Genomic DNA, 26,289 nt, shown 5'->3' with positions numbered 1-26,289 from the left:
TGGAGAACTTGCATACAGAAACTTCCCCAATTTTGTTACTAATTTTATATCATCACCAGAAGCTCAGTGATCTACACCAAAGGATCATGAATTTGGGACCCTCACCCTTCCTATTTGCTAAGCTAATTACCCACATTGAGTCATTTGCACAAGCTATTCTTGTTCTTTGGTTAGTATACAAAACTTTTTTCACATTGTATGAAAAACTAATTTCAAACTACCAATTTACATGGACAAACAAGTTATTGGAACAGATACTCTCACTTCTTACCATCCTCAAATTTAAGAGCTAAAAGAGATCTTAGTAATAATCTAGTCCAAGCACCTGAGTTGTCTAGGGCATTGATTAAATGCTGGATTTATAATCAGGAAGACCTGAATTCAAGTGTTGCTTTAGATGTTCCCTATGTGGCACTGGGACATTTACTTAACCTATCTGTGCCCCAGTATCTTCATGTTAATGCAGTTAATAACAGTGCCTACCTCCTGCATGTATTGTGAAGGTTAAATGAGAAACATTTACAAACCATTTTGCAAACTTTAAAGCACTATATAAATGCTAGGTATTAGTCTAAACCCTTAATTTTATATATGAGCAAACTCAGGTGTCCAAAAGCAAATTGACTCTTTCTCTTCTAGGTACTGAGACACAGAGTAAAGATTCAAACAGATGCCCTGACTTTCAATCCAATACCATTTCTAGGTCAACTACTGTAATTCCTTAACAGTTTCATATGACTCTAAAATAATAAGGCTTTTACAATTGCTTTTCTTATTTGTCCCCAGACTTATTTGCTTACTTTTCATCCTAAGCTTAATAAGTGACAGTTTGTCTTTCTTTCAAGGCTCAGGGCCCCTTTACCCCTTAGTTTCAGTCAGATGAGCAATTTCTAGAGCCAAATCTTGTTATAGTATTGATCTCTGGATTTTTTTTCCAGTACTTCTTCAGCAAGTGTCCTGCCCACTTAGAATCTTTTTCTCTAAATGGAAGCTCTCTTCTTAGCTGCTATTCCCTATTCTCAAGTCTTTTCTTACTATCCTCTCATCTAATTCATGATTTCTTTAACTTTTTTGTGTGTATCATGGACCCCTTTGGCCACTCCAAGTGGTTCAATGGTTGGAGACCTACTCCTGAAATCAGAAAAAAATATGCTCAAATTTGGACTCAGCCATTTGCTAGCTATGCCTTTGAATGATCCTGGGAAACTCCTTTAATCCCTACCTGCCTCAGTTTCTTCAATTGTTAAATGAATGCCTCTGATTCACTGTAAGAGTTTTAGCATTGTAAAAAGAGCAAGCTCCACACACCTAATACACAGTTGTAAAAACAACTCAATCAATATATTCTTCATGTAATCTGCTGGGATCCAAGCTCCTCACAGCATGAACAGAGTGGAGATTTATCATGATTTTATAAGAACCCAAAGGTCAGTGGTAGCTATATTTTAATTATATCAGTATATCTCTTGTCATCCTTTTTTTTCTCTTTCTATTTAATGATAGAAATGTATCCCAGGGAAATATATAGAATAAAGCCTTACCTAAGAAGGTATAAGACACTTTCTTTTGATGGCTCTCCTGGGAAACTCCAATCTTATTGCCCATTTTATGATGCCATTTACAGAACAAGCTAGCATGCAGATTAGGGAATACTTTTTCAGGAAAGAATTTAGTTATCACTATATAGAGATTCCAACTGGGAAACGATTGCTAAAGTAATAAAGCTATTTCTAGTATGTGAGACTTAATCATGAATAATATTTTTAGGCTGGTTTTGTTAATTAGCAGAAGGCAGCTAAGTGGTGCAGTGGACAGAGCACCTAGGCTGGAGTCAGGAATATCTGAGTTCAAATTTCACCTCAGACACTTATAAACTGCATAATTCTGGACAAGTCACTTAACCTCTATTTACCTCAATTCATTATCTGTAAAAGGAAAAGGTAAACAACTCTAGTGTCTTTGCCAAGAAAACCCCATGGAAAAGTCTATTGGCCTGGAGAGTCGAACGCTAGTGAAAGATTCAACAATAACAGAAAGAATAACAATTAATTCACCAACCATGATTCCAAGAGATTAGTGTGATCGAGTATATTACCTAACAGAGAAATGAAGGAGCCAGGGGGTAGGATGATTCATATATTTTGGACCTGACCAAGGAGAAAATTTGTTTTGCTTGACTATGCATATTTGTTACAAACGTGTTGTTGTTGTTTCCCAATTAGGGGAAGATGAGAGGCAAATAAAAAAAAAAAAAAAGATTTTTGCTTACTGAAAAAAATAAAGTAATTAAAGGTATAACAAATAATTCATTATTTTTATGGATATGTTAGTGTACAATTGATGGTGTTCCTTCCTATTGGTGTAGATAGCAACCCAAACATGTTTTATCCTCTATGGATCACAAGATCCAATATCTTTTCACAAATTCTCCTTAAAAGGGGGCCTTCCTCTTGGTCTAAATGTAGTATTACAGCTGTCCATCTATTTATTCCTTGCTTTTTCTGTTTGCTTGACATGCCACCTTTGCTGATCTTACATTCCCTGGATATCTTTTTTTTTTCATTTCTCAATTGTAAATCATTGTTGATATAACATTACAATCTACTTAAATCTACCATATCAAATATAATTTTGTACTTTTGGGGGTTATCCACAATTTTAATTTTTTAGGTATTTTGTGTTCCATGTTATATAGTCATACCATTACACAAAAAATAGACAAAATAATACAACAGAATGGGAATTTACATGTAATTTTTCATTATTGGATCTGTATAATAAACATAGAATACTAAAGCTTAGATTTACCAATTTGATCTTTATTTTCTTGAAATTTGAAACTTTTATGACCATAACATTAAAATTAACTTGAGGCTCAGATATTCCAAAGGCCTTGCTTAGCTAATAAAATCAGGTATTAAGAAATTAATAATTTTTTCTTTATATTTTCTTAGTTTTCCTTGTATAAACACTGCATTTTTTTAAATAAAGTTTTGTTTTCATAACTAATCAAAACTTTTACTAGCCAAACTTAACCAAACCAAATATCTCTGTGTTATGTAACAGAAGTTTTTCACCTTTGCAAAGGGTGAAGTATTTCAGTATATACTTTGTGGTATGACTTGTTCCTTTGTGAGTGAAAACAAAACAAGTTAACACCTTAGAATCTATATTTTCCTAGTATTGTTTCTGATCTAGAAAGTCCTGTTTTTGCTTGTGAAGAAAATTGCCATCATGGATCATTCTTAGATAAGTGGCATATTTTTAGGTAGTTTCAGTTAAGATGAACCTGTGTGGATTTTTTCTGTTATATACATAGTAAAGGTCATGTTATATGCATTAATAATTTCTTGTATCACACAAGGTTCACTTGAAGAGAGGGCAAAAGGAATGGCTAATAATGTAATAGAAGGATATTTATCTCATTCAAATTGTGATTCAAATGTCACTGGTATTTGAAGATTGGTCTCTTCTAGAATTAATGCTTATATTATGTGCTTTTATTTCAGACGTGAATTAATACATCACTTAGGGTATTTGATTTTTAAAAGAAGATATCTATTAACTCATTAATGTTTTTAAAGTTAAAACCAAGTCATTCTTCCTATAAATTTAGTAATGATTCTTTTTTTCTTGCAAAGGCAAATGTGGAAGAAGAGGTGATATGTATGATCTTTTATCCCAGCTTAAGTAATAGATGAAGCAAAAAAATAACTAGTTACAACAAAATATTACTGGTGCTCTTGATATATTTATTATACTTGTATGCATAGTGAAATAATGAAGGGTACCTAACAATAAGTTTAAAAGGAAGAATATAATGGAAGTAAAAAGAAAATAACTTAGAAAGTGAATGTTAATTTTTTTCACCATTTTAGGACTGAATTTGACTATATTTTTTGTCATTGATGGAGAAGAAATTTCCATGTTATAGGTTACTTTTTTCAGCCAGTAGTATAAGTAGTTGATGTAGTAGAAGTTATAGGTATAATTACTACGCTCATTATTATACTTAGATTATACTTAAAGTTGTTGGGTTTCTATATCTATGACAGATAGATAGATAGATAGATAGATAGACAGACAGACAGATATATGAATAGATGAGAGTTTAAAATTACCTCATATTCCAAGATTCAAATGGGTTACTGAAAATAAAAGCCTCTGTCATTTTCTGGCTTTTTTCCTTTATCGTTTTCCCCATTAACTAGAAGCCTTTCAATAGTAAAAAGTGACTTTCTAACCTTCTTAAAAAAGAATTCCACCTAACATATTAAATTCCATACCTAGTCTTTCATCATCCTGGAATGGCATTATTTGAGTGATATCTCTAGTTTTAAAAGCATAGAAGGTTCTTGAATTACATGTAGATGATTCTTTTAAACTAAATAAATTGAGTTCCTATGTCTTTGCTTAATTTATTACTAATTAAATAATTTACTTTTCATGAATCTTGGTAATTGGTAATCTTAGTAGATTCCAGGGCTACAACTGACAGGTATTCCTACTGCCCATTGCAAAGGCCTTACTGAAAGCTTTTTTTTTTTCAAAAGATAACCTCTCCTCCATCATTGTCTTCAATTCACAATTTCCCCCATGCTTGTTGCTATCTTATTTTACTTCCCACTATCCCATACTTGTAATGTGTTTGGATCTATATTCTTGTGTTGTATACAGTAAAAATTAATTTAATAACTCATTTTGGTGTGTGAGAAAATTTTATACCAACTCTTCAAGAATGATTCCCTCTGTTCTTGGGTCTGTCATGTGCATCATAACTATAGCTTTTTGGGGACAAAAAATAATTATTCAGATTTTCTATGTTACTGTATTAACTCAATATGCTGCATAATATAATGGAAGACTTGGGCTGAAGTCCTAGCTTTGAGATTTCTGGCTGGCTGACTTTGGACACTATCTCTCAGCACTCTATACAATTCTCTAGAATGTATATTATATAAATGGTTCTCTCTACATTACTAGAGGGAATTTCCTCTCCTAGGAATGCATGAAGTAAGTGAATGATGAAGCATTTATTATCCACATACCATGTGCCTAGTACAGTACTGTTTTGGATACAAACAGAAAGCAAGATAGTGCCTGTTTTCAAGAAGCTCACACTGTAATTGGAGGAAAAATCCATAAAAGAAAGTTCAGCTGCCAGGAAGATGGAAAGTCCAGAAATCCTGAGAGTATAATAATAAGCTCAATGCCATAACCTTGCAATCTTTAGTTTGTATAAGTACGTCAAGTGACAATACAGGGCATAGAAGCTAGCTTGATTTTATTCTTTAGTTCTTTTTTGTCATGTCTGACTCTTCATGAGTTTTTTGGGGATTTTCTTAACAAAGAGACTAGAGTCTCCAGCATAATGAGCAAACTGAGACAAACAGGGTTAAATGACTTGTCCAGGGTCACATGGCTAGCAAAGTCTTTAAATTAGAATTGAATTCAGGTCTTTCTGACACCAGGTGAGGTGCTCTGACACCATGTTAACTAAGTGCCCAAGGAAGGTTCTCTATACCAATGAAATCAAAATTCCAGTGCTATGCTCATCCTAAGCTATATGAAGCAAATAGAATAATAAAAATACATATCTTAGTTAAGTTTTGCATAATCTGTCATTAATTGAATAGGTATTATAAAATTAAAATATGCAGTTCTTCAAAATAGCAATATTCTAGTTGATGACTATTATCCTCAAAAGATTTTTTCCATAAAAAGTTAATTATCTTGAGTCTTGATTATATGTTTGAGGGATGCTTGAGGGTTAAATGTATATTAAAGAATTTCAAACATGAATAATTTAGAAAGTAATCACAGAGTCAAGACATTATACCCAAACAATGAAGCATTAAACATAATTTACATATTTTAAATTCTTAAATATTTAACTTATAGAGTTTGGAACAACCAAAAAAAAATTAGTATCTTGCACAGAGGAACATTTTTCAATGCATCTCATTTACTGTTAAACATTATTATCCATAAAATAAAGTATTCTAATACTTAGCAAGTAAACAATCTTTATATTTTCATTATAGTCACCTCTTATCTTCTGCCTCTGGAGGAGAATTTATTCTGAAGGCTTATTAACTTGAGAGAAAAATTATTAAAAGTCTGAATCTAGTTTTCAAGTTTGCCTACTGAATATCATTTTTATATCTAATTGAATGCATGACTCTTTTTGAGATGCTAATGTGAATATTAACTTAACTGCTAAAATGTGAATACATGAACAATATTGTCAGGGGATATATAGCCATAGTTTATTTATTTAAAATTCTTTGATTAAGAAGAGTTTTGGTGACATTTAAATTTTAATAAAGTGATACTTTGGTAGATATGTAATTTCATTGGTGTTAGTACTCCCTGTAACTACATTTTCCTCAGATTTTCCTCACATTTTCCTCAGATCTACAGATCTGAGATTTCTTCATAGTAGATGGAACATGCTATATTTTTCAGGTGTTATAAATTAGAAATGATCTTTTTTGTTTACTGTATAATAAAAATGAATTATAAGTTTATTATTCCAAAAAAGAGAAATCACTTTGGGATATAATAATGCCTTGATTGATATAATCATTGATGTTTTCCTCAACTCACAATTGTATTTTGAAAAACATGAAGTTTGTTGGACAATGTTTCTTTTGATAATGTGCAGCTATAATGTTTTATATGACTTTTAGGAAGTAATTTCTTCCTCTCTCATCTTAAGTAATTTCATAATATATTCCATAATAATACTACTCTTGCTGTTTGGCAGAGTGCAAGCAACTAGACCCAAAAGTATTGTTCTAGAGAGCAGGATCCTGTTTAACTGCCAATTTTCAAGCCTGTGCTTCTTGTAATATTGTGATATGATTCTGAAATTGGCACTGCCTTTGAGTACTAGATTCAAGTATATTGTATGTTATCTTCAGTCACTCAACACTAAAATTATATCTTTTTTATTGTAAAATGTGATTTCTGTGCTTTATTTTTCAGAGCTTCCATATGGCTGGGAGAAAATTGATGATCCCATATATGGCACTTATTATGTTGAGTAAGTCTTGAAATGTGATGTTAATTTGCTATTAATATGTTCTAAAACTATATTTTTCTCATATATTGAGCATATGTGACTTAAAATTCCTTTTATTTCTATTTCATATTTCTCTGAAGTCTCAACAAATAATCATTCTGTAGCATATAGTCACACTGGCTTTTTTCTTGCTTCCCAAGTTAGCTCATTTGCTACTGCTTTCCTTTGAGGACTGATTTTAAAGCACTTAATCTAAAAGTGGGTGTTACATCATGCTATTGAAATGGGAGGTAGTTAAGGATATCAAAGTAAATGTCACTTGATTTCCCATCACAATGTTGGAAGCACCTGATTGTGCAAACAAGATAGTCTATGGAACTGAGCTACATTTTCAAATTAATTAAATGAGGTGTGTTGTGTGCCTTCTAGATGGAAATAAAGTAAAAGCTGACTTTTTTTTGCTTACTAAAACTCTTGGAAAATTGATAGTAGTCTGTCTGTTGATATAATTTTTCATGTCACACATTAAGAGATAGAGGTACATTGCTTCAATTTACCTCAGCACAAAGTTTGTTATATTTAGTCATTTCCTTTCTTTATTAAGGCCAAAGAGAGTGTGTGTAGTTACTGATATATTCCTTTGGGAACTAAATTCAACATCAGTAAAAAAAAAAAAAATGGTGACTTGTACTTGAATTTTCCTGAAGTGCTCCCTTTCACTCAAGAAGTTCATACTACTCCTCAGTTTATGTGGAACAAGCAAAGATATAGAGGTGATAAGCAAATAAGTCTGCCTATTTTGTAATAGAAATCTGCATTTCAGTAAATAATAAGGATGGAAGTCAGTTACAAAAACCTTGTCCATTAGTTCCCATTCTTGAGACATCTTTACAGCCAGAGAGGAAAGGACTCATACTAGAAAGGATCAAAAGATCAGAGTTCTAATTTGCCTCAGCTACCAGAGTCACAACTATCAATACTGATGTCTGGGGCAGATGCCACAATGCTTCTGTGTCAAGGCATATTCAGTTTGAAGTACAGGGAAGCAGGAGAGACCTTAAGCCTTAAGATCCCTGGTAGGAGAAAAGAAGCATATTTTTATAGCTTCTTTTTTAAACTAATTGATCTTGCTAAGTCATACACTAAACTCAGTTGTTTCTGTTTAATCAAGCAGTAATAATACTATTTAGTGCTTTGGTGCAAAACCCCAGGGACCTTGCTATTATGACCCTTCTATCTTATTAAATACTACTTTCAACAAGTCACTTCACCTTTCTCTTCTTCAGTTTCTTCCTTTGTAAAAGAAGTTGTTACTAGAAGATTTCTAATGTCTCTTCTAATTCTAAATCTGTAGTAGATTTGGTGATTTTTAAAAATGATTTCAAGATATTCATTTTCATATCTTCTGATAATCTTCTCCCCACCCCTTCACTTTTCTTCCTGCTCTATCACATCACTTCTCATGTCTTAAAACCTGGCACAAATTATCAGTTTGATTCAGCAATGCTGATTATCTACTGTGTGCAAGATAAAGTGGTGGGGTTGGGACTAAAATGAAAAAAAAATTTTAAAGGAAGGCTTTCCCTGCTTTCAAATAAAAAACATTTAACTAAGATGTTAAACTAGGACATATACATGAATAAATAAGTAGAAAGTAAGTTAAAAAGAGAAAAAAGGTGAGGGGAAAGGAAGCAGGGGAGCCTTCCTGAAAAAAGTGGTATCTGATCAGTCTTGAAACATTCTAGGAGTTCTGAGACAGTGCTTGCCAGGCATGCAACATGTTTTATATAAAAGCAAGTAGATGAGAGAGGAATTGGTGGGTTTTCCTTTTAATCAAAACTAAATTTGTTTTCTTGAAACTTCTATATTCTTTTCCTAGTAGTTGTGTCTAAGTCTTTGTGATCCCATTTGGAATTTTCTTGGCAAAGCTATTGGAGAGGTTTGCCAATTCCTTCTCTAGCTCATTTGATAGATGGGAAAACTGAAGCAAGATGGTATCTTGCAATTCTGAAACCACTTTTTGGATATCCAATTATCAAACTTCATATTTATTCTTTTTAAATTTCATTTTGTTATATTTGTCCTGAATCCATATCTTTTTTGTTCCTGACTCTACCATTCAAAGATTTCACTATTCCTCCTACCTTTGATTTTCCTTCAAACTGATATTAATTCACTTGATATTTATTAAGAACGTATTATATGAACAGTAATAATGAGGCAAATATAAATCAAAATAATTTCTGAACTCAAGGATCACACCTTCTCCCTCTCTGTCTTTCTCCAAATCACCAATAAGATGTTATAGAGTGCTGAGCAAAGCACTCTATATTTCCCAAAGCAAATATTTCCCAGATGCACTAGTTCAGCTACCTATATCTGACCTGCAGTATTCCCCACATCTAACAGTAAAAATGCTTTCAAAAAACAGAATGAACTTATTAAGGCATGACCCATTCACAATGAAACTATGATGATTCTTTGTAATCAGCATTCCCTTTACTAAATGTTAACAAACTATTCTTTTTATTATACATTCCAGATTTTTGCTAGTAATGAAAGCCAAGATACTTGATCCATAAGTCGTTGATTCTCTTTTTTTGAAAATAAATACATTAATTCTTCTAGTTCTGTTGTACCACTACTTGTTTTCAAATGCAATGATGAATTCTCTTGATGCTATGCCCACTAATTATTATCAGATTTAGACATAGGTGTTTATATGTCATGGAGTAACATCTGATGTCACAAGGTGGTAATAATTATCAAAGCCAGAAATTTAAAAGCCTTCACATTATAAAGATGACAAAATTGAAAATGAAGATATCTCTTTAGTAACAAAAATATTTGGAAGCTATAAATAAAATAATCATGGGGCCACTAAGTCCCATTTACTTCCCAGTCAATTCCAGTGTATTGTATGAGTGAGTGAGTGAGTGTGTGTGTGTATGTGTGTGTGTGTATGTGTGTGTGTGATAGACACATTTAGTGTTCAATCTCTTCAATACAGTTCAACACATTCAATGTTCCTGGATTAATTTCTCATCATAAAAACTATCCAACAAATGTTACTTCTACTCAATTCACTGAATTTGATTGAAAGTGCCTGTAACTATTTTAGCTGAAATCCAACACACTTCTAGTTTACGAAAAGAAAGAAAACAGATGTGAGACTTACAAGATGTGATCTTTATTGCATTTGCTTGCCAAGTACACTGAATAAGAATTTTCCCTCTGGTATAAATCTGTTAATCACTCTCTCTTACCTAGTCAGCACTTTCCAATCTGGTTCCCAATAGGGAAATCCTTCTCTACATTTCTCAGTTCTGGCATACAAAGTGTCCAAAGGGCAAAAATCTTATCACACCCGAGTTGTTGTAAATAGTGCCTTTTTTTTCTTTTGAGTGTTAAGGTGTTCATATACAAGGTTTTTTCCATAGCAAATAATTTGCTACTACTTACAGGCTTCCTAAATGTCAGTTACTGAATTAGAACTTGGCTACATCTATACATCTATGGGAGATGAGAATTCAAAAAATTCAACAACAGCATCACTCCCTACACACAAACATTTACTGCCTCATTTCTTGTCATCTTACACAATCATAAGTTCATTTTTGACTTGACTTCTAGAATGCACCAATTTTTCATTTAATTGTGTATATATGTCTATTAAGAAGGCCTGCTCAGGAACTTAACATAGCTTTTATCATATGATTAATGATATAAATTGCACATATGTATATAGTAATGTAAGACTGAAAGTCATGGTTTTTAAGTTACAACTAATGTGGGGAGAACAGGACAGGAAAGGTATAAAATCAGGTCTCCTTAAGTCAGTTGATTATAGTTCCACAATTCTATACTAGGTCTTAGCTATAAATTCAAAAAAGCCATTCAATTCAATGAGCATTTTTTGAGCACTTACTATATATAAGGCACTATGCTAGGTGCTGTGAATACAAAATATAATCTGTCCCTTGATTTTACAATGTATTAGAGGAAAAGAGGTCATATTTTAGAAGGAAATATAATAAAATAAGATCAAAGGAGAGGTCCAAACAATATATTGTAAGGAATTTGAGAGATGGAAAAGAATGAAGGAAAACTTCCTGAAGAAGGTAGCACTTCATTAAGATCTTAAAATAAGAGAAGAATTCCAGCAGTTAGAGAGATAGAGAGAGGATTCATTCCAGGCATAGTAAATGACCTGTTTGAATACAAGCTGGTAGCAAAAGCAGAGCAGAAAATTGGTAAGTGGTCCAGTTTGCTGTAATGTGGCCCACAAAAGCAATGACTGTGAAATAAGTCTAGAATTGTAAACAAAGAACAGAAATATGAAAGGTCTTAAGTGCAAGAGCAAGAATTTCATAGTTTATCCTCTAGAATGTTTTTTTCCTAGATTTTTGAAGATATATTCATTTAGGAATGACATATTAGATCTGGCAGGCATGTGGAATATGGATTCAAAATTGTTCACTAGTAATGTAGAAGTATCAGCAAACCTTGGCAACTGATTATTATAATAACTATATAACAATAATAGCAGTAACAAATGGAATATTCATAGTACTTTAAAGTTTACTAAATGCTTTCTATACCTCATGATGACACCATTAAAATAAGCACTGCCCAGCATAACTCTCCCTAATTTACAGATAAAGAAGACAAGATGTGCTGAATAGTGATGTAAAACAATGAATAAAAAATGGGTGAAGTTAAAATCCTAAGTGAGTGGGAATTCAGCAGTGCATCTAGAGAAAGAGGGAAGTTGTGAGTAGGGGAAAGTGATGAGTTCATTTTAAGACATATTGATTTGGGATATGAGCAAAGTATTCAATGAGAAGCCTCCAACAGGCAACTGGAAATATAGATTTAGAACAAAGAAAAATATACTGAGATAGGTATATAAATTAAAAAATTATTTCTACAAGCATAATGTTTGATGCAATGGAAGTCTCTAGGGGAGAAAATGAAAAGAGAGAAGAGAACTGAGATCAAAGAGTTGGGTGATAGCACTCGGAGACGGGAGGAAGATGAATTAGGAAGGGAGACAGTTCTCAGACAGACAGGAAGAGCACAAGAAAAGAGTAACCTCATAGAAACTGAGGGAGAAGAGAAGAGCAAGATTAAAAAGATAGTAAATAGTATCTAAGGCTTCCAAAAATTTGAAGAGAAGGAGTACTGAGAAAAAGCTAGTGGATTTGACAATCAAGAAGCTTTGGTAATTTAGTTTTTGATAAACCGCAGCATTTGGCACTCCAGGAGAGAAGCTGGGTCAGAAGCCAGATTGCAATGAAATGGTAGCTTGCAAAAGTGATGCAGTTGAGGAAAGGTTAGTTTTGTTTTTAGGACAGGAGAGACAAGCCAATTTGTATGTAGGGGGAAAAGAGTCATTAAAGAAGATGCTGAAGAAGTAGAAATGTTTTGTGAAAATAAGACCCAAAAGAAATGTGAGGAATTAAGAAAAAAGTCAAAAAAGAGATATTAGCCTTGCCAATCAAAATCAGTCCTCTTTAGAAGTAATATGAGTTGCCTTTAAATTGCCTATTGCCATAGAGGAATTTGCAAATGGTTAATTCAATTCAACTAACTTTTATTAAACACCTGTTATGCAAGGTTCTTTTTTAGTTTCCAAAAGGTATATATTATTATCAGTTTAATTTCTAGCCCATGATACCATTGTGTTTTTAAGAGAAATTATGTCCATATATGCAAAGTGTAGTAGAGTTTAGAGCTTGTATTCAGATAATTCAAACAAAACCAAATGGCTTCAACCAAAAATAAAATAACACTATATCTCTGGTGAACATTTTTTGACCTGAAGTTTCCATTTAGTTGCAGTGCTTTGATTTATTTTACATGTATTGATTACATATGTTGTTTATGTATTTATTTTATATAACCTCAGATACCACTTGGAAAAACCAAAAGGATAGCTATTATTTGTATCTAGTCAGTATAATTAGTGTTCATTTTAATTGGTGGTTTCATTAATTAAAGAACTCTTCTTAAACTTCAAATTTATTCATCTGGATTATCCATGTTCTATTATTTTTATTATAATATATGTAATAAAATACAGGAGGAAAAATTGCATGAGAGCTAGCTATCATCTTGAACCTAAATATTAGACCAGTTTATAGAAGCTTTATGCATACATATGGAGTTCTTTTTGAGATGTTCATGCCTTGGGGTATTTTTGTGATAAATGAAGTCAGCTAACTCTTCACAGTTAATTATAGAAACTAAGCTGGAAACTTAAAAGTTACAGTTGCCATAGTAACTTTCACTCAGTTACATTTAATGTTTGGTGCATATTCAAGTATACATGAAACTGTAAAAGTAGTTATTCTTACTACTATTGCAGGTTTAGTATCATTATGAAAGAGGATATTTTTTCTAGTTTTGTCTGTTTAATATAATTGTAATATACATTTGCCATAAAAATTCATCATGATCTCTGTTGTTCACTATAGATCTAAGGGTCCTAAGGTATTTAATCCACAGTTTTATCAAATCCATTTTATTATGATAGGCAAAGGCATCCACCCTGTTTTTCAGGTTTATATATGCTGTGAGGAGATTCCAACTATAACCAGATATTTTTGGATGTATAAACAGCCTATCTCTGACTGAAGAGGCTTTCATGGATTTCTGTTATTATTGATATGCACATTCCCTTCCAGCAATGCCAATCCCAACTCATTCATGCCTGCCCATCTTTTGGGAATCTTATTAGGATCTTGCCATAAATCACCCACCCAGCCTGGTGGATCCTGGAAGCCTTCCTTTAATTCTCTTGACATCACATGGATAATAGTAATACGTATTTGGATGTCCATCAGTTATTCTTAACTCTCACAATTCAGCTGTCTTGCCTTTATTTTTACAAGCAACTGTCTGTCTAATAACATCCTTTACACAGTTTCCCCTGCCCAATTCTTCATCTGTTATGTATGACATCTTGTTCACAGCCACCACAAGTCTTTCTATTGTATTTTGAGTGAGCTTCAATCTAATTCTTTGGAGATTGCAGAATCCCATCACTCATTGTTATGGAGCATCATTGTAAGAGAGACTCTGTGTGAGTGTGTGTGTGTGTGTGTGTGTGTGTGTGTGTGTGAGCCTTACTATCATTAAATAATTTCTCTTCAATGTGGATTTCTTCTCTAATGGGAAAAGGTGCAATATGACGTTATCTTGCAGTGAGCGACCTTTAACAGGCAAACACCAAAGACAAGAGGAAAGAAAAGAATAAACTCTGTTGTCAGCAAGAGTATATCAATTATAAACCAATATTGTGCCATAGGAAAATTATAAGCAGATAAAAATGACCTTTGTTTCCTTATCTGTCAATTTAGTGGGTTAGAATAGAAGATCCTGTTAGAGAAAGTCTATAATTTCTAGAGATCAAAGAACTCATCTTAGGTGATGACATAGAAAAATGATACAATTCCATAGAAAGAAATTGATTTCCCCATTCATGTTTTCTTCCATGTTAGTTCAAAATTAAATGTGTTGTTTTTGATATATATATAAACCAGGAAGCTTAATATTGAAAAGTGTTCTGGGACGATCAAGTGGTGTTTTTTTTTAATGGTATCATCAACAGAAAAGCAAAATATCCTTGCCTTTGTTCCCTTCTATCATCAGTAGCAGTGGGGACTTAGAAAAAAAGAGTTAGGTTGTCAGCTTCATTGTTAATAGTATCATAGAATCTAAGAGGATTTCAGAGGCCATCTGATTCAACTCTTAGTTGTACAAAAATACTCTATATTACACTGCCTAGGTGATCTTCAAGTCTTTACTTGTAGATTTCCAGTATGAGAACCTACCACTTCCCAAGGCTTTTCTGTCCCCCCCCACCTTTTTTTGAGAGCTTACATTCTTAGAAAGTTTTTTTTTATTTTATTAAACCTAAATTGCCCTCTTTGAAGTATCTACCCATTAAATCCTAGTTCTGCCTTCTTTTTTCACATACTAGCCCTTTAATATTTGAAGACAGATATGTTCACTGATAAAAGGAGATACCCTTTCTTAATCTGGAGGAAAAACCTTAGTGCTGACCAACCAACCTGTGTAGTAGCTACCACAAGATTTTATCTCAGAATCCCCGGCTATCATCATCATCTTATTCTTCATCATATTCAGCAAGCCCCATCCTCCTCTTCCTCATCACTCTCATCAATGAAAAAGTCTGAAAAGAAGACAAGAGGGCAATTTCTTGGGGTTAACAGGCAGTATTTCATTTCAAAATATTGATGATGTCTTGGTTCTGTCTTTCCCACAAAGTGCATTATTGAATGATTGCTATTTAATATCATTTTTTACTCCATATGCAAAAAGGGCAGTCAGGACAGATTTCCAGTCTGTTTAACAGCAGTCTATTCTTTTTTTCTAGCTTACATCAAATGGTGATGGTCCAGTACTTATCAAAGGACTAAATTTTCATACAAATATGAACCAGAAATCTAATTGGCATCACTCTTAAAAGGAGAGACTTGAGTTCTTTTAAATGAAGAAAAGAAAGAGAAAAAAACTAAAGAGTTAAACAGCTGTGACTTTCATACAATTTTTTTCTCCTATGCCAAATTATGTCTGCTGGCATAGATTTGGGTTTTAATGGCAGTTACACAATTTGCTTAACTAGCTAGGCCAGAAGACACAATTTCATGGGACAGCTTTCATGCAAAGCTGTCTCCTCTGGCATAGACAGGGAAGCAAACCATATAACTACAGTTAAAATTATAGTGGGTACTGGCAGATGTGATTTTCATGTAAAGATTTGGGGATTTTTTTTTCATGTGATACCACATCTGCTACTATAAAATGTTACTCATATGAAGTTCTAGGAAAGAATGAAAAAATACTACATATTGGAATGGTAACATGAAATGTAAAAAACAAAAATAAAAAATAAAGCATACTTACTCTACACCCAATATGGTAAATATGGTAATGCTCTGCAGTCATGATGTAGTAGCTCTGAAACCTAAGATATTTCTGAATTATATGAGTTCAATATACCATATATAAGCATGAACACAATATGTTTCTTTCTTCCATGCTTCAAAAGGCCCTTCAAATAGTTTCTATAATCTTCCAAGAAAATAGAATCTATCCATGAATGAGATAAAGCAAACAATGTCAGCATAAACCAAAAATATTTCTAGTTTAAAACAGGCAGACAGATCTGAATTGTCTTTTTGACCTTAACTGGCTTATTATTAAAGACTTTCTATTTCCCTTCCTACTCAGGAGCTGATTTTTCAGCTTTTAAAATTTTTTCTTTAGCCTTCAAGAAAGAGCAATCTTCAGAAGCTTATTGAAATAAACAAACAAAAAAGTCAAAAACTGTTTCCTTTAATAGACTAAACTAGTATAAATAATGGCTGAATTTTAATGCTTCAAGTCTTACAAAGTAATTTATATAAATTATCTCATTTGATCCTGAGAACAATCTTGTAAGGTAAATAGTACAGGTATTATTATTTAACTTGATTTAATTAGAATTATTAACAAATAAATCACTTAGTAGCTTTCTAAACTGAAATGACATCCCAAGCTCCAGTAAATAGAGATGTCAGTTACAAGACAAGCTACAAGTTACAAGACAAAGACATGTGGACTAAACTGCCTATTTTGGACTTATTGCTCTCATGTTAACTCTGAGAGTACTGTATTCCTTGTTATTTTCTGTGAGTATAGCCAAATACACATTCAACAAAGGTATCCTCTTTTGATATCCTATTTCCAAAATCCTCTAAATAAATAAAATGAGAATTGCTCTGGAAAGAAAGTGAGGAGAGCTAGTGCTAATGGCTGTGGTGGAAGAAGAGAAGAAGGGGGAACAGGAGGAGGAGGAAGAAAGCAATGAGGGGGGAGAAAGAGGAAAGTAAGAGCAGGGAAAGGAAGGAAGAGGAATAAGAGCAGGAGAAAGAAGAAGAAGAGAAGGAGGAGGAGAAAGAAGAGGAGGAGGAGGAAAAGGAGGAGGAGAAGAAGGAGAAAAAGGAAGAAGAGGAGGAGGAAGAGGAAGAAGAGGAGGAGGAAGAGGAGGAGGAGGAAGTGCTGGAAGAGGAGGAGGAAGGATATTTACAATAGGATTCCTGGCCCTAGCTGCAATTAAATGATTAGAGGCCCCTGCTGGGTAATTCGCAAAGTGGCTAGATATTTTGTTCCTTAGATCTGGATGTTAGTACTGTTCAGTCATTTTCAGTTGTATCTGACTCTTTGTGACCCCATTTGGGGTTTTCTTGGCAAAAACACTGGAACGTTTTGTGACTTCCTTCTCCAGCTCACTTGACAGATAAAGAAACTGAGGTGACTTGTCCAGGGTCACACAGCTAGTAAATGTTTGAGTCTAAATTTGAACTCAGGAAGATGAGTCTTCCTGATTTTATGCCCACCACTTTATCCACCATACCACCTAGTTGACCAAACCATTAAATATCCTCACTTCCTATTTTTGTTCTTTATTTAAAAGAAAACAGAAAGAGTTGATTTCAGAACAATACAGAAAAGTAAATTATTTTTCAAAATATTTTCTCTTCCAGGCTACTGCAGATCATTGTTACAGCTTATGTATAATTACTTTCAGTTTTGTAGTTTATAGATATTAGATTTGTGATCTTTTCTTCCTTATCTAATCTCCTTGGCATAAAGATCTAAACTGGCTATTATGTTATCTTTCTCATACTCCAAATAAGCTTTTTCCATCTGTTATCTATAGACTTTTCCCCAATGCCATGAAGAGGAGAAAACAAACTTTACTTTCATCTTCCATGACATTGAAATAGATTCTTAAACAACAAATGACAGAGAGATTGAGGGAGAAGAGGAGGGAAGAGGCTGAGAGAGGAGGGATAGATTGAGAAAGAGAGAGAAGAGAAAAGAGAGAGGGAAGGAAACACACACACACACACACACACACACACACACACACACACAACACACGCACCCCTCCAAAATTAAATAAGCCTCAAAGAAATGAAATCAGACTTGGAAAGTCCTAGGTTCACAGTCTTTCTCAGACAGTAGGTTGAGTGATATAGAAAAGTCATTTAATTTCCCTATGCCCCAGCTTCCTTCTCAGAAACAGAAAACAAGGACCATAATTTAAATCAAAACCAATCTGAATTCTCATAGACTGATTACTAATAGGTCTGGGATGAAGCCTCATTTGGTCATTGTTTGGGATCTCCATTAACTCTGATTTGAATGTAAATAGCAATAATTTCTGCTTTGGCCAGAAATCCTGAGCGTTTTCCCTTCCCAGATATAGTTATTTATTTATATTGGGGTGGGGAACTTAGGTGAATGAGGAGATTCTTTGCCTCAATTGCTACCTAGCCTTAATGACTAAATGGATACCGCCTCAGTCAAACTGAATTCTACTGAAATCCTGAGCTTTAAAAGGGCAAGCTCTCCCATTTCATCAAGGGCCATTTTCAGATGTCCTGATCTATATCAGGTCACTGTCCCCAGATGGCTCTAGAGGGGAAAGTGAGGCAGGTGATCTTGCACAGATCTTCCTCACTTAAATCCAATTTACCTGCATTCCATGGCATCACCTTCTTGATGTCATGTCCTCTTCAAGAAGGAAGGATATACAGCAACAACAATAATGTATTAATCTACATTGTGACTTCCTTTGTTGCTATAAAATGTCTCATACTAGCATACCAGTAATCTTTCCATTTTAAAATTTCATGTCCAAAATGCTATCATTTAATATCTAGAGTAATAAGGCAGCTTAAAAGAAAGGACTGCCCTGTGCTAGAATCACATGAATAGAGGTCTATAGACATCAAACTGAGGCTCTAATTGTCATTAAAGACATAAAAGGACTGGTTAATAAAGAGTTCTAGAGTCACAGTAAGAAGCTATATTTTATCTGCTGTCTAAACTGAATAAGATTGAGTGGAAAATTGCTTTCCATTTTTCATTATTAGAAAGTGACAGTGTTACACCCTCCTTTATTCCAAGTGTTTAACAGATGACTTCATTTTTAACTAGATTAAATCATATTACAATAAACTCATTTAATTGTGTAATAAAGATGGATAAATCTTAAAAAAAAAAAAAAAGTTTGCTTATCAACCTCCCCATGTTCAAATCCATTCCAGCATGATTGGATGGGCTTTAAAACTATCGAGACATCACATCCTGTTCTCTCTTTGAGAGAGCTAGTCTATCCAACAGAAATCAAAAGAAAGGATATTTGCTCAGATAAACTTTCAAGATTAGTTCAGATTTAATTTAGTTCCTAAGAACATCTCATCATTAGGTGTCTGGTTTCTGAAGGCTCCATTAAGCACTATTTGCCATTTTCAGCATGATAGAAGGTTCTAGTTCAAATTGCCCATTGATAGGAACATTAATACACATAGACTCAAGAAGTTTTTTCTTCCTTTTTCCACCTTCATTTTTGACAGTTTTGAGTTTCTTGGAGATAGTTATGGTTTTAGATTAGTATGAAATGATAAAATAAATAATTTTATCATTAAATAATTTATCATTTTATCATGACGCCTTTATTAATTGCTAGCATTTACATGGCAATGCATTGCTATGCATTTTACAAATATAAACTCCCATTATCTTCACAAAACTTCCAAGGAGTAGGTATTATTACTACTTCCATTTTACAGATGAGGATATTGAAGTATCCAGAGGTTGAGATGTTTCTAGACTCACATTGCTAGGAAGTCTCTGAGGCTGAATTAGACCTTCCAAACATAGTTGAGATGTTTCTTAGTGGGAATGATAAGGAATACATATTAAGATGAGTGTCAAATTATAAGCATAAATTGTTCAAGGGGAGAGGAGAGAGAAGTGAGCAAGAAAGAGAAGGAAGAAAGAGAGGAAATGAGAGGGGAAGGAAGAGAAGGAAAGGAAGAAGGAAGGGAGGGAGGGAGGAAGTGAGGGAAGGAGAGAGAAAAGAAGCATCTAAAGACTCCTCTCAAGGGCTTTAAAGCTATAAAAGCGTTGCTATTAGACTTTCCTAGAGAGTGCAAGTTACAATAGATGAATTAAAGCTGTATGCTGATTAAGGGAACTGTAGGGATTAGAAAAGCCAAACAAATAAGCACACAAAAATGCAGCCTAGACACTGGACTATTTGAGGGAGCAGAGAAACCACTAAGCAAAAGAACAGACATTCACCTCTTCCTACTACAATTTCCATTTTCTACATACAGAGCAACTTTCCCATTTGCGTAATGTGGCAGATGGGCAGAAAGGCATCTCATGTTCATAAATGTTTTTGCTAATGAATTCAGCATACATGTCCTAAATATCTCCTATCCACAAGGCACTATGCTAGGCACTAGGAACATGAAGGTCAATATGGCACAGGCTCTTTTCTCAAGGAATTAATGTTCCAAGGGGGGAAGAGAACAGAATACAAAATATGACATAAATGAAAGTGAATTAAATGAATGAGAGAAATCTAATAAAGAGCAATGGGAAATTTGATGATACACAGAGAGAACATCTTTGTTCAATACTGGAGCAATATGGGAAAACATCAGAGATAATGTAGCATATGACTTTGTCACTGAAGCAAGGGAAGGGATTTGTATAGCTATGAACATAAAGAATTCCTTTCTAAGCATGGAATATATTCCAAATGTAATCTTAGAGATGAAAGAAAGTAGAAAAAAATAGGAATTAAATAGGCATGAATTTTGTCAGGTTCATAAACTACAAGAAGGAGATTAGTATGAGATAAAGGTAGGTTGTAGAGGAGCTAGAATGCCAAGATTTGGAGTTTATAATTTATTTTTTCAAAATATCTTTTGATTAGATTAATTATCTAAAATTATCTTGAATAGGGAAGTGATCTGACCATAGAGATAAAGCAAAAAGATTATTCAGACAGTGATACAAAGAATGGATTAGGGGTGTCATAGACTGAAAGCAGAAAGAATGAACAGAAGGGTTCTATAATAGTGTAGAGGAAGAGAGATGGGATCTCTGGTGAATAGGATTCATTGTTGTAGAAGTTGAGTAGAGAACATGAATAACAGAAATCTTTTTGAAGTATCAGTCAGAAGTAGCAACTAATCAAATATTTTGATACAGATGGAAGAAAGAGTTAAAGGTAACTACAAGATTAGGAGCTTGGGAACCTAGGAGGATGGTCCATAGAAACAGAAGGTTTAGGAGAGATAGTTTGGGTAGGAATATAAGTTCATAAATTATATTTAACCCTCAAAAAAAAAACCTGTTTTTTAAACAGACCACAGCCTGTGCTACTAAAGAATAATTGAGCAAAAAATAAGCTAAGATACATATTCAGATATTCTATTAAGTGTCTGTCCACAGACTCTTGGAAATACCAATCAAATAGTCATTAATCACTCTTTCCAGGTCCTCTCACCTTCATCAGTATTTCACAGGAATCTGGGGAGTGAACACTGGAGAGAGGCTGAGAGATCCCAATAAAAATCTTTATTCTTCCAGTGACATACCTCTACACTGCTTTGGGCTCTTCCTTTTCCTACTTCACTCCTCGAATATATTTTCCCTTTTGCTTTTTTCAGACTATAAGATATTGAGTTGATAACTATAAAAGGGGGGGGAAGAACCTAAATTTTATATATTGAAAGAGCTGGAGATTAGAAAGAGGAAAACATCTTAATCATAGCATTACGTTATTTTGTTGAAAAAATCATGAGTACAGTAGCAGAAGTTCCACCCAAACTTTTATATTGAAGTATTTCTTTAGATATCAAATTAAATCAAATGTCCAAATCACTTTAAGCACTCGTTCTATATTGGCCCTAGTAAGTTTTATCAGCATTTTTTCCCTTCTTCCTTCCTTCACTAAGGAGATAGAAATGATTTGTTTTACCTTTTTTTTTTTTCCTGTTGATTTGGGAGAAGCGCAACAAATAGCCAGCTTCAACTACAGGGAGATCTGGATTCACATTCTGTCTGTGACACATACTGTTTGACGCTGGACAAATCACTTAACTTCCTAATGCCCAGAGGCAACTCTCCAGAAGATGCAGAAGAATTCTTGATCTGCATTGGTGAAGGGATTTTACTCCTTAGGAATTGCCAATGAAATGACAGAACTGGTTAAAAAAAAAAAAAAGCCAATTTAAATAGTCTATGTTTTCATTCGGGAGGAGAACCCAGAATTATTGAGGTCTGCATGTGTGCCAGTATTCTGTGGGTAATAACACAACTTCATGTGACAAATGAGTCAAAGGGAGATTGATTGTATAAGGTGGAAGAGCATAGTGACCCCAATGTCTGCGGTCTTTGTCCTCACAGATTAGGCAAGTATTTCCCCTGCCTAGCCCAGTGATGTTCCTGAGCATGCCTTGATTGTGTGAGCAATGAAAAGTTCTCTGCTCAAAGCTTATTCTTTATCATTGCCTTAGCTTTATCTTTTAGATACTGCTTGCAGGTTTTTCTCTTGATCACCAAGAAATCTTAAGGGATTCTATAGGCCTTTTACCAAAATAGAATAACCTAAATAATAACAGTTAATAATATTAATACCTCATCCTGAAATGATCCCATAAGATAATGGCTCTGGGGATAACTGTAAAGACTGCAGTGAATGATATCCTGGATTGTGGTGACCAACCTCAAAGTCAGAAAAGCATGAGTTCAGATGCTGCTTCTGAGATATACTGGCTATAGCATCTTGTACAAGACACTTAACTTCTCATTGGTAGGCAGTCCTCTAAAAATATTGGTGGCAAAATAGGTACCAGTGTGTATTAGTAGAGAGGATTTCATTTCTGGAAGTTCCAACAACCAATAAAGTCACAAATCTAGTTTTATATTGACACACAAGGCAGGAACAGGATCTTGACTGTGCTGTTTCTTGCCTAGTCTTTGGCTCTTAAAATAGGGACAATAATAATAATAGCCTACATTTAAAGAGCACCTTGGGATTTCCAAAACATTTAAGAAATATTTTCTCATTTCATCCTCATAATCCTGAGAGATAGGTACTATTATTATTCCTAATTCACAGAAAAAGAAACTGTCAGATAAGTCTAATGACTTGTCCAGAATCATACAGCTAATAATTATCTGAAGCTATGTTTGAACTCAAGTTCAATTATCCTCAAGTGTAGCTCTCCAGCTTCTATACCAACTAGCTACACAATAGTTATTTATATTTGGGATTGTAGGTAGGATTTAGACATAGGGATTTAGTCCTACTCTCTCTTTTGGCAGATAAGGAAATTGAAGCCACCACAAGTGACTAAGTAAAACATTCCAAGTTGTCCAAGCTAGGTACCCCATCAGATTCCTGATTCAGGGTTTTTCCCAATCTACAAGCCTGTTTCTTAATAAAAGTTGAATAGAACTGCATCTCATTGAAATTGTACTGCATATTCATAAGTCTCTGACCTGTTTGCCTAAGGCCTGCATCCAGCATCTAACTTCATCAATATGACTTAATATCCTTAAGAGTAGACTTGTCTTGATAGCCCAGGAAATAGACCAGTGGAAAACCCCACCCACTAAACCTCCCACACATCCATTTCTTGGGCTGGCAATCAAAATAAGTTAGGATATTGTGGCCAGATATGGTTCCCACAAGGACATAATTCATGGTTCTTCATAAAACTCAGTGTCATCCTTAATACACACCAGAGAGCAATGGAGGAAAGAATGGAGAAATTTCCTCTCCTCTCATTAAAATTAAAAAGACTCTTCTACAGAGGAGATTCTGGTTAATGAGGAACTGCAAACTCATAGATTTACAACTGAAAGTAATCCATCTGGTCCAAAGCCTTAATTTGACACATAAGGAAAGTAAGACGTAGAAGGAATAAGTTTATGGCTAGTCAGAAAGAGAATAAATTGTGAGGAATGAGAGGGGGTAAGATTTGAATGTAGATCTTCTGGGTCCAGTTCCAACATTCTGTCATTTACTTCACCTTGCCTCATAAATCCTGGACTTAGCTAATCATCTACAATCATCTTATTTTCATCCCACCCTTGCAAAATGTGAAACAAGAAACTAGAAATTAAAAATCCATTCCTTTCCATAGCTTGTCTCTATTGCCAAGGGAAGGTTCCTTGCCCAGGATAGGGGGAGAGAAAGCCCTGTTTGGTGACAATGTCAGTGGAACTTTGTCTCAGGAAACTGGTGTGTGCATTCACATACTATGATTGTATGATATAATCACTAGGAGGAAGAAGAACTCCAGTTAAAGTCACACTTAAAGATTTGCAAAGCTTTTTACAAATATTATCTCTTTTGATCTTTATAATCACACCAGGAGGTAGATGATATCATCCTCATTTTGCAGATGAGAAAACTGAGGCAGAATTTAAATGATTTGTCAAAGAGCTAATCAGTGTCTGAGACTCCACTTAAGTCCAATACCCATTCTATTGCCTCCAATTAACAGAGTTTAGAGGTTTGGAGAGCACTTATAAACCGTGTCCTATTTGTTCCTTCAGTGAACTAATGGCTATTATGATCCCATTTTACAGAAAAGAAAACTGAAACTGAAAGAAGTCCCATCAATTGCTAAATACAGCTGCTAAGTTTCAGAGATAGAATTAAAACCAGGGTCTAGCCCTCTGTTCAAGATACCATGCTGCTTCTTTGTGTGGAGGAATATTAAAAGAGAAAGATTCTTTTCTTTTCTTTTCTTTTTTGGCAAGGCAATTGGGATTAAGTGATTTGCCCAGATTCACACAGTTAAAAAGTATTAAGAGTATGATGTCAGATTTGAACTCTGATTCTTCTGATTTCAGGGCCAGTGCTCTAAGAATTCCTGCCTTTGAAATAAACAAATTGATAATAGTCACATCTGGTGTTAGACAAATTATATTTCCTACGTAAGGCAAATTTCTGCTAGAGATAATCTCCCATAGATTTTAGCAGAAAAACTTTCCATAACTACAAAGATAATTCTTTATTGTTTTACTTCTTCTGCTTCAATGATTCTTAATATTTTTTGAGTCAGGGATGCCTTTAACAATCTAGAGAAACATCCTGACCCCTTCTCAGAATATTTTAGTGCCTAAAACAAAATAAATTAGATTACTAAGAAAACCAATTATATTGAAATACTATTACCAAAATATTTTTTAAAATCTAATTCCTGAATTAGGAAAATTGCAAACCCCTGCTCTTGAATGTGAACTTGCTTCATATTTCTCTTTCCAGGGGACACTAGACCCTCCTACAATTGACAGAATTGGAAGGACAAGTGGGCAAAAGGGAGGAAATGGCTCCTCATCTTTGTATGTGTCCCCTGCAGTTTCCTCAAGGACATATCTCTGTATCTGTTTGTCTCTCTCCTCTGTCATGCTCAGCCAGTTGAGGATGAAATAGGGCTCCTCAGTGTATGGCCATTTTGTATAGCTCTTGGAACCTAATTCTGTGTGCCATAAAGATTCACCAACACAATGTATGTGACAAGACTGCACATAGTCATAAAGAGTGAGAACTCCTGATAGAAATTCTAGAATTGCTTCCCAGACTCTGTCACTATATGGAAACTGGGTGTGATAGACAGTAATTATGTGACAAAGGATAGGCAATGAAGATGATGATGGTGTTCTGTCCTTACATCCTTTATTCCCATCTCTAGCCCACAGTAACATTGCTAAACTGAATTAAGCTATTCATGTTGGAAGCATGAGGAAGACAAGGCTTCCCTATTCATAGACAATCACTTTTCTTTGTGATGGCCCATTGAGAGCTTGGGAGCATTTTAAAGATTTTAAATGAATGACTTCATTTGTCCAATGTAAATGGTTTCTGGCAATTAGCTTAGAGTGCTAAACCAACATTCAACTTCTACTATTTGGGAGTACAAGAATGCCAGATTTCTGGATAACTTATTGGTATTTTCACTCTCAAGGAATTCTAGGAAGTGCCTTTAATGCAGTATGGAATAGTTGTATTAACTCTTAAAATAAAACTCTATGATGTCCATAGGGCAAATGGTGAAAATTCTTTTCTAACAAAGTAATTATTTGAGATTGTATATACCTCAGCCATGACACACTTTCCTATAAATAAAAGATTCTGTAGAGGTCCCTGAATATATGTGTTCTAAGGGATAAATGTATGCATGAGAGATGGTGTTCCTCATTTCACTGGGACCCATTCAAATAGGAGAAGAGAACATGTTTACATTTTACTATATGTTTAAGCCATTAAATTGAACTTTTTCTTTATCACTAACAGAATAAGTAAAGAACACAAATTTATGTCTGTCCTGCCTCAGCTCTCTCTCTAAACTAAAATCAGAATGAGT

At 34.1% G+C, this 26,289-nt stretch overlaps 1 protein-coding gene across 8 annotated transcripts in view; it reads left to right on the top strand.

Annotated features, from left to right (window-relative positions):
• Positions 1-26,289, top strand: part of MAGI2 (membrane associated guanylate kinase, WW and PDZ domain containing 2) — an 895,053-nt gene that overhangs the window by 482,736 nt on the left and 386,028 nt on the right. For all 8 annotated transcript variants that reach the window (XM_052000674.1, XM_052000676.1, XM_052000675.1 and 5 more), the window contains one exon: positions 6,991-7,048. In XM_052000674.1, coding sequence (XP_051856634.1) covers positions 6,991-7,048 — 58 coding nt within the window. The remainder of the gene's footprint in view (positions 1-6,990; positions 7,049-26,289) is intronic.

This window comes from Antechinus flavipes, chromosome 5 (assembly GCF_016432865.1).
Source record: "Antechinus flavipes isolate AdamAnt ecotype Samford, QLD, Australia chromosome 5, AdamAnt_v2, whole genome shotgun sequence".
In the NCBI taxonomy this organism is placed as follows: Eukaryota; Metazoa; Chordata; class Mammalia; order Dasyuromorphia; family Dasyuridae; genus Antechinus; species Antechinus flavipes.
This window is presented reverse-complemented; position numbering and strand designations above follow the sequence as displayed.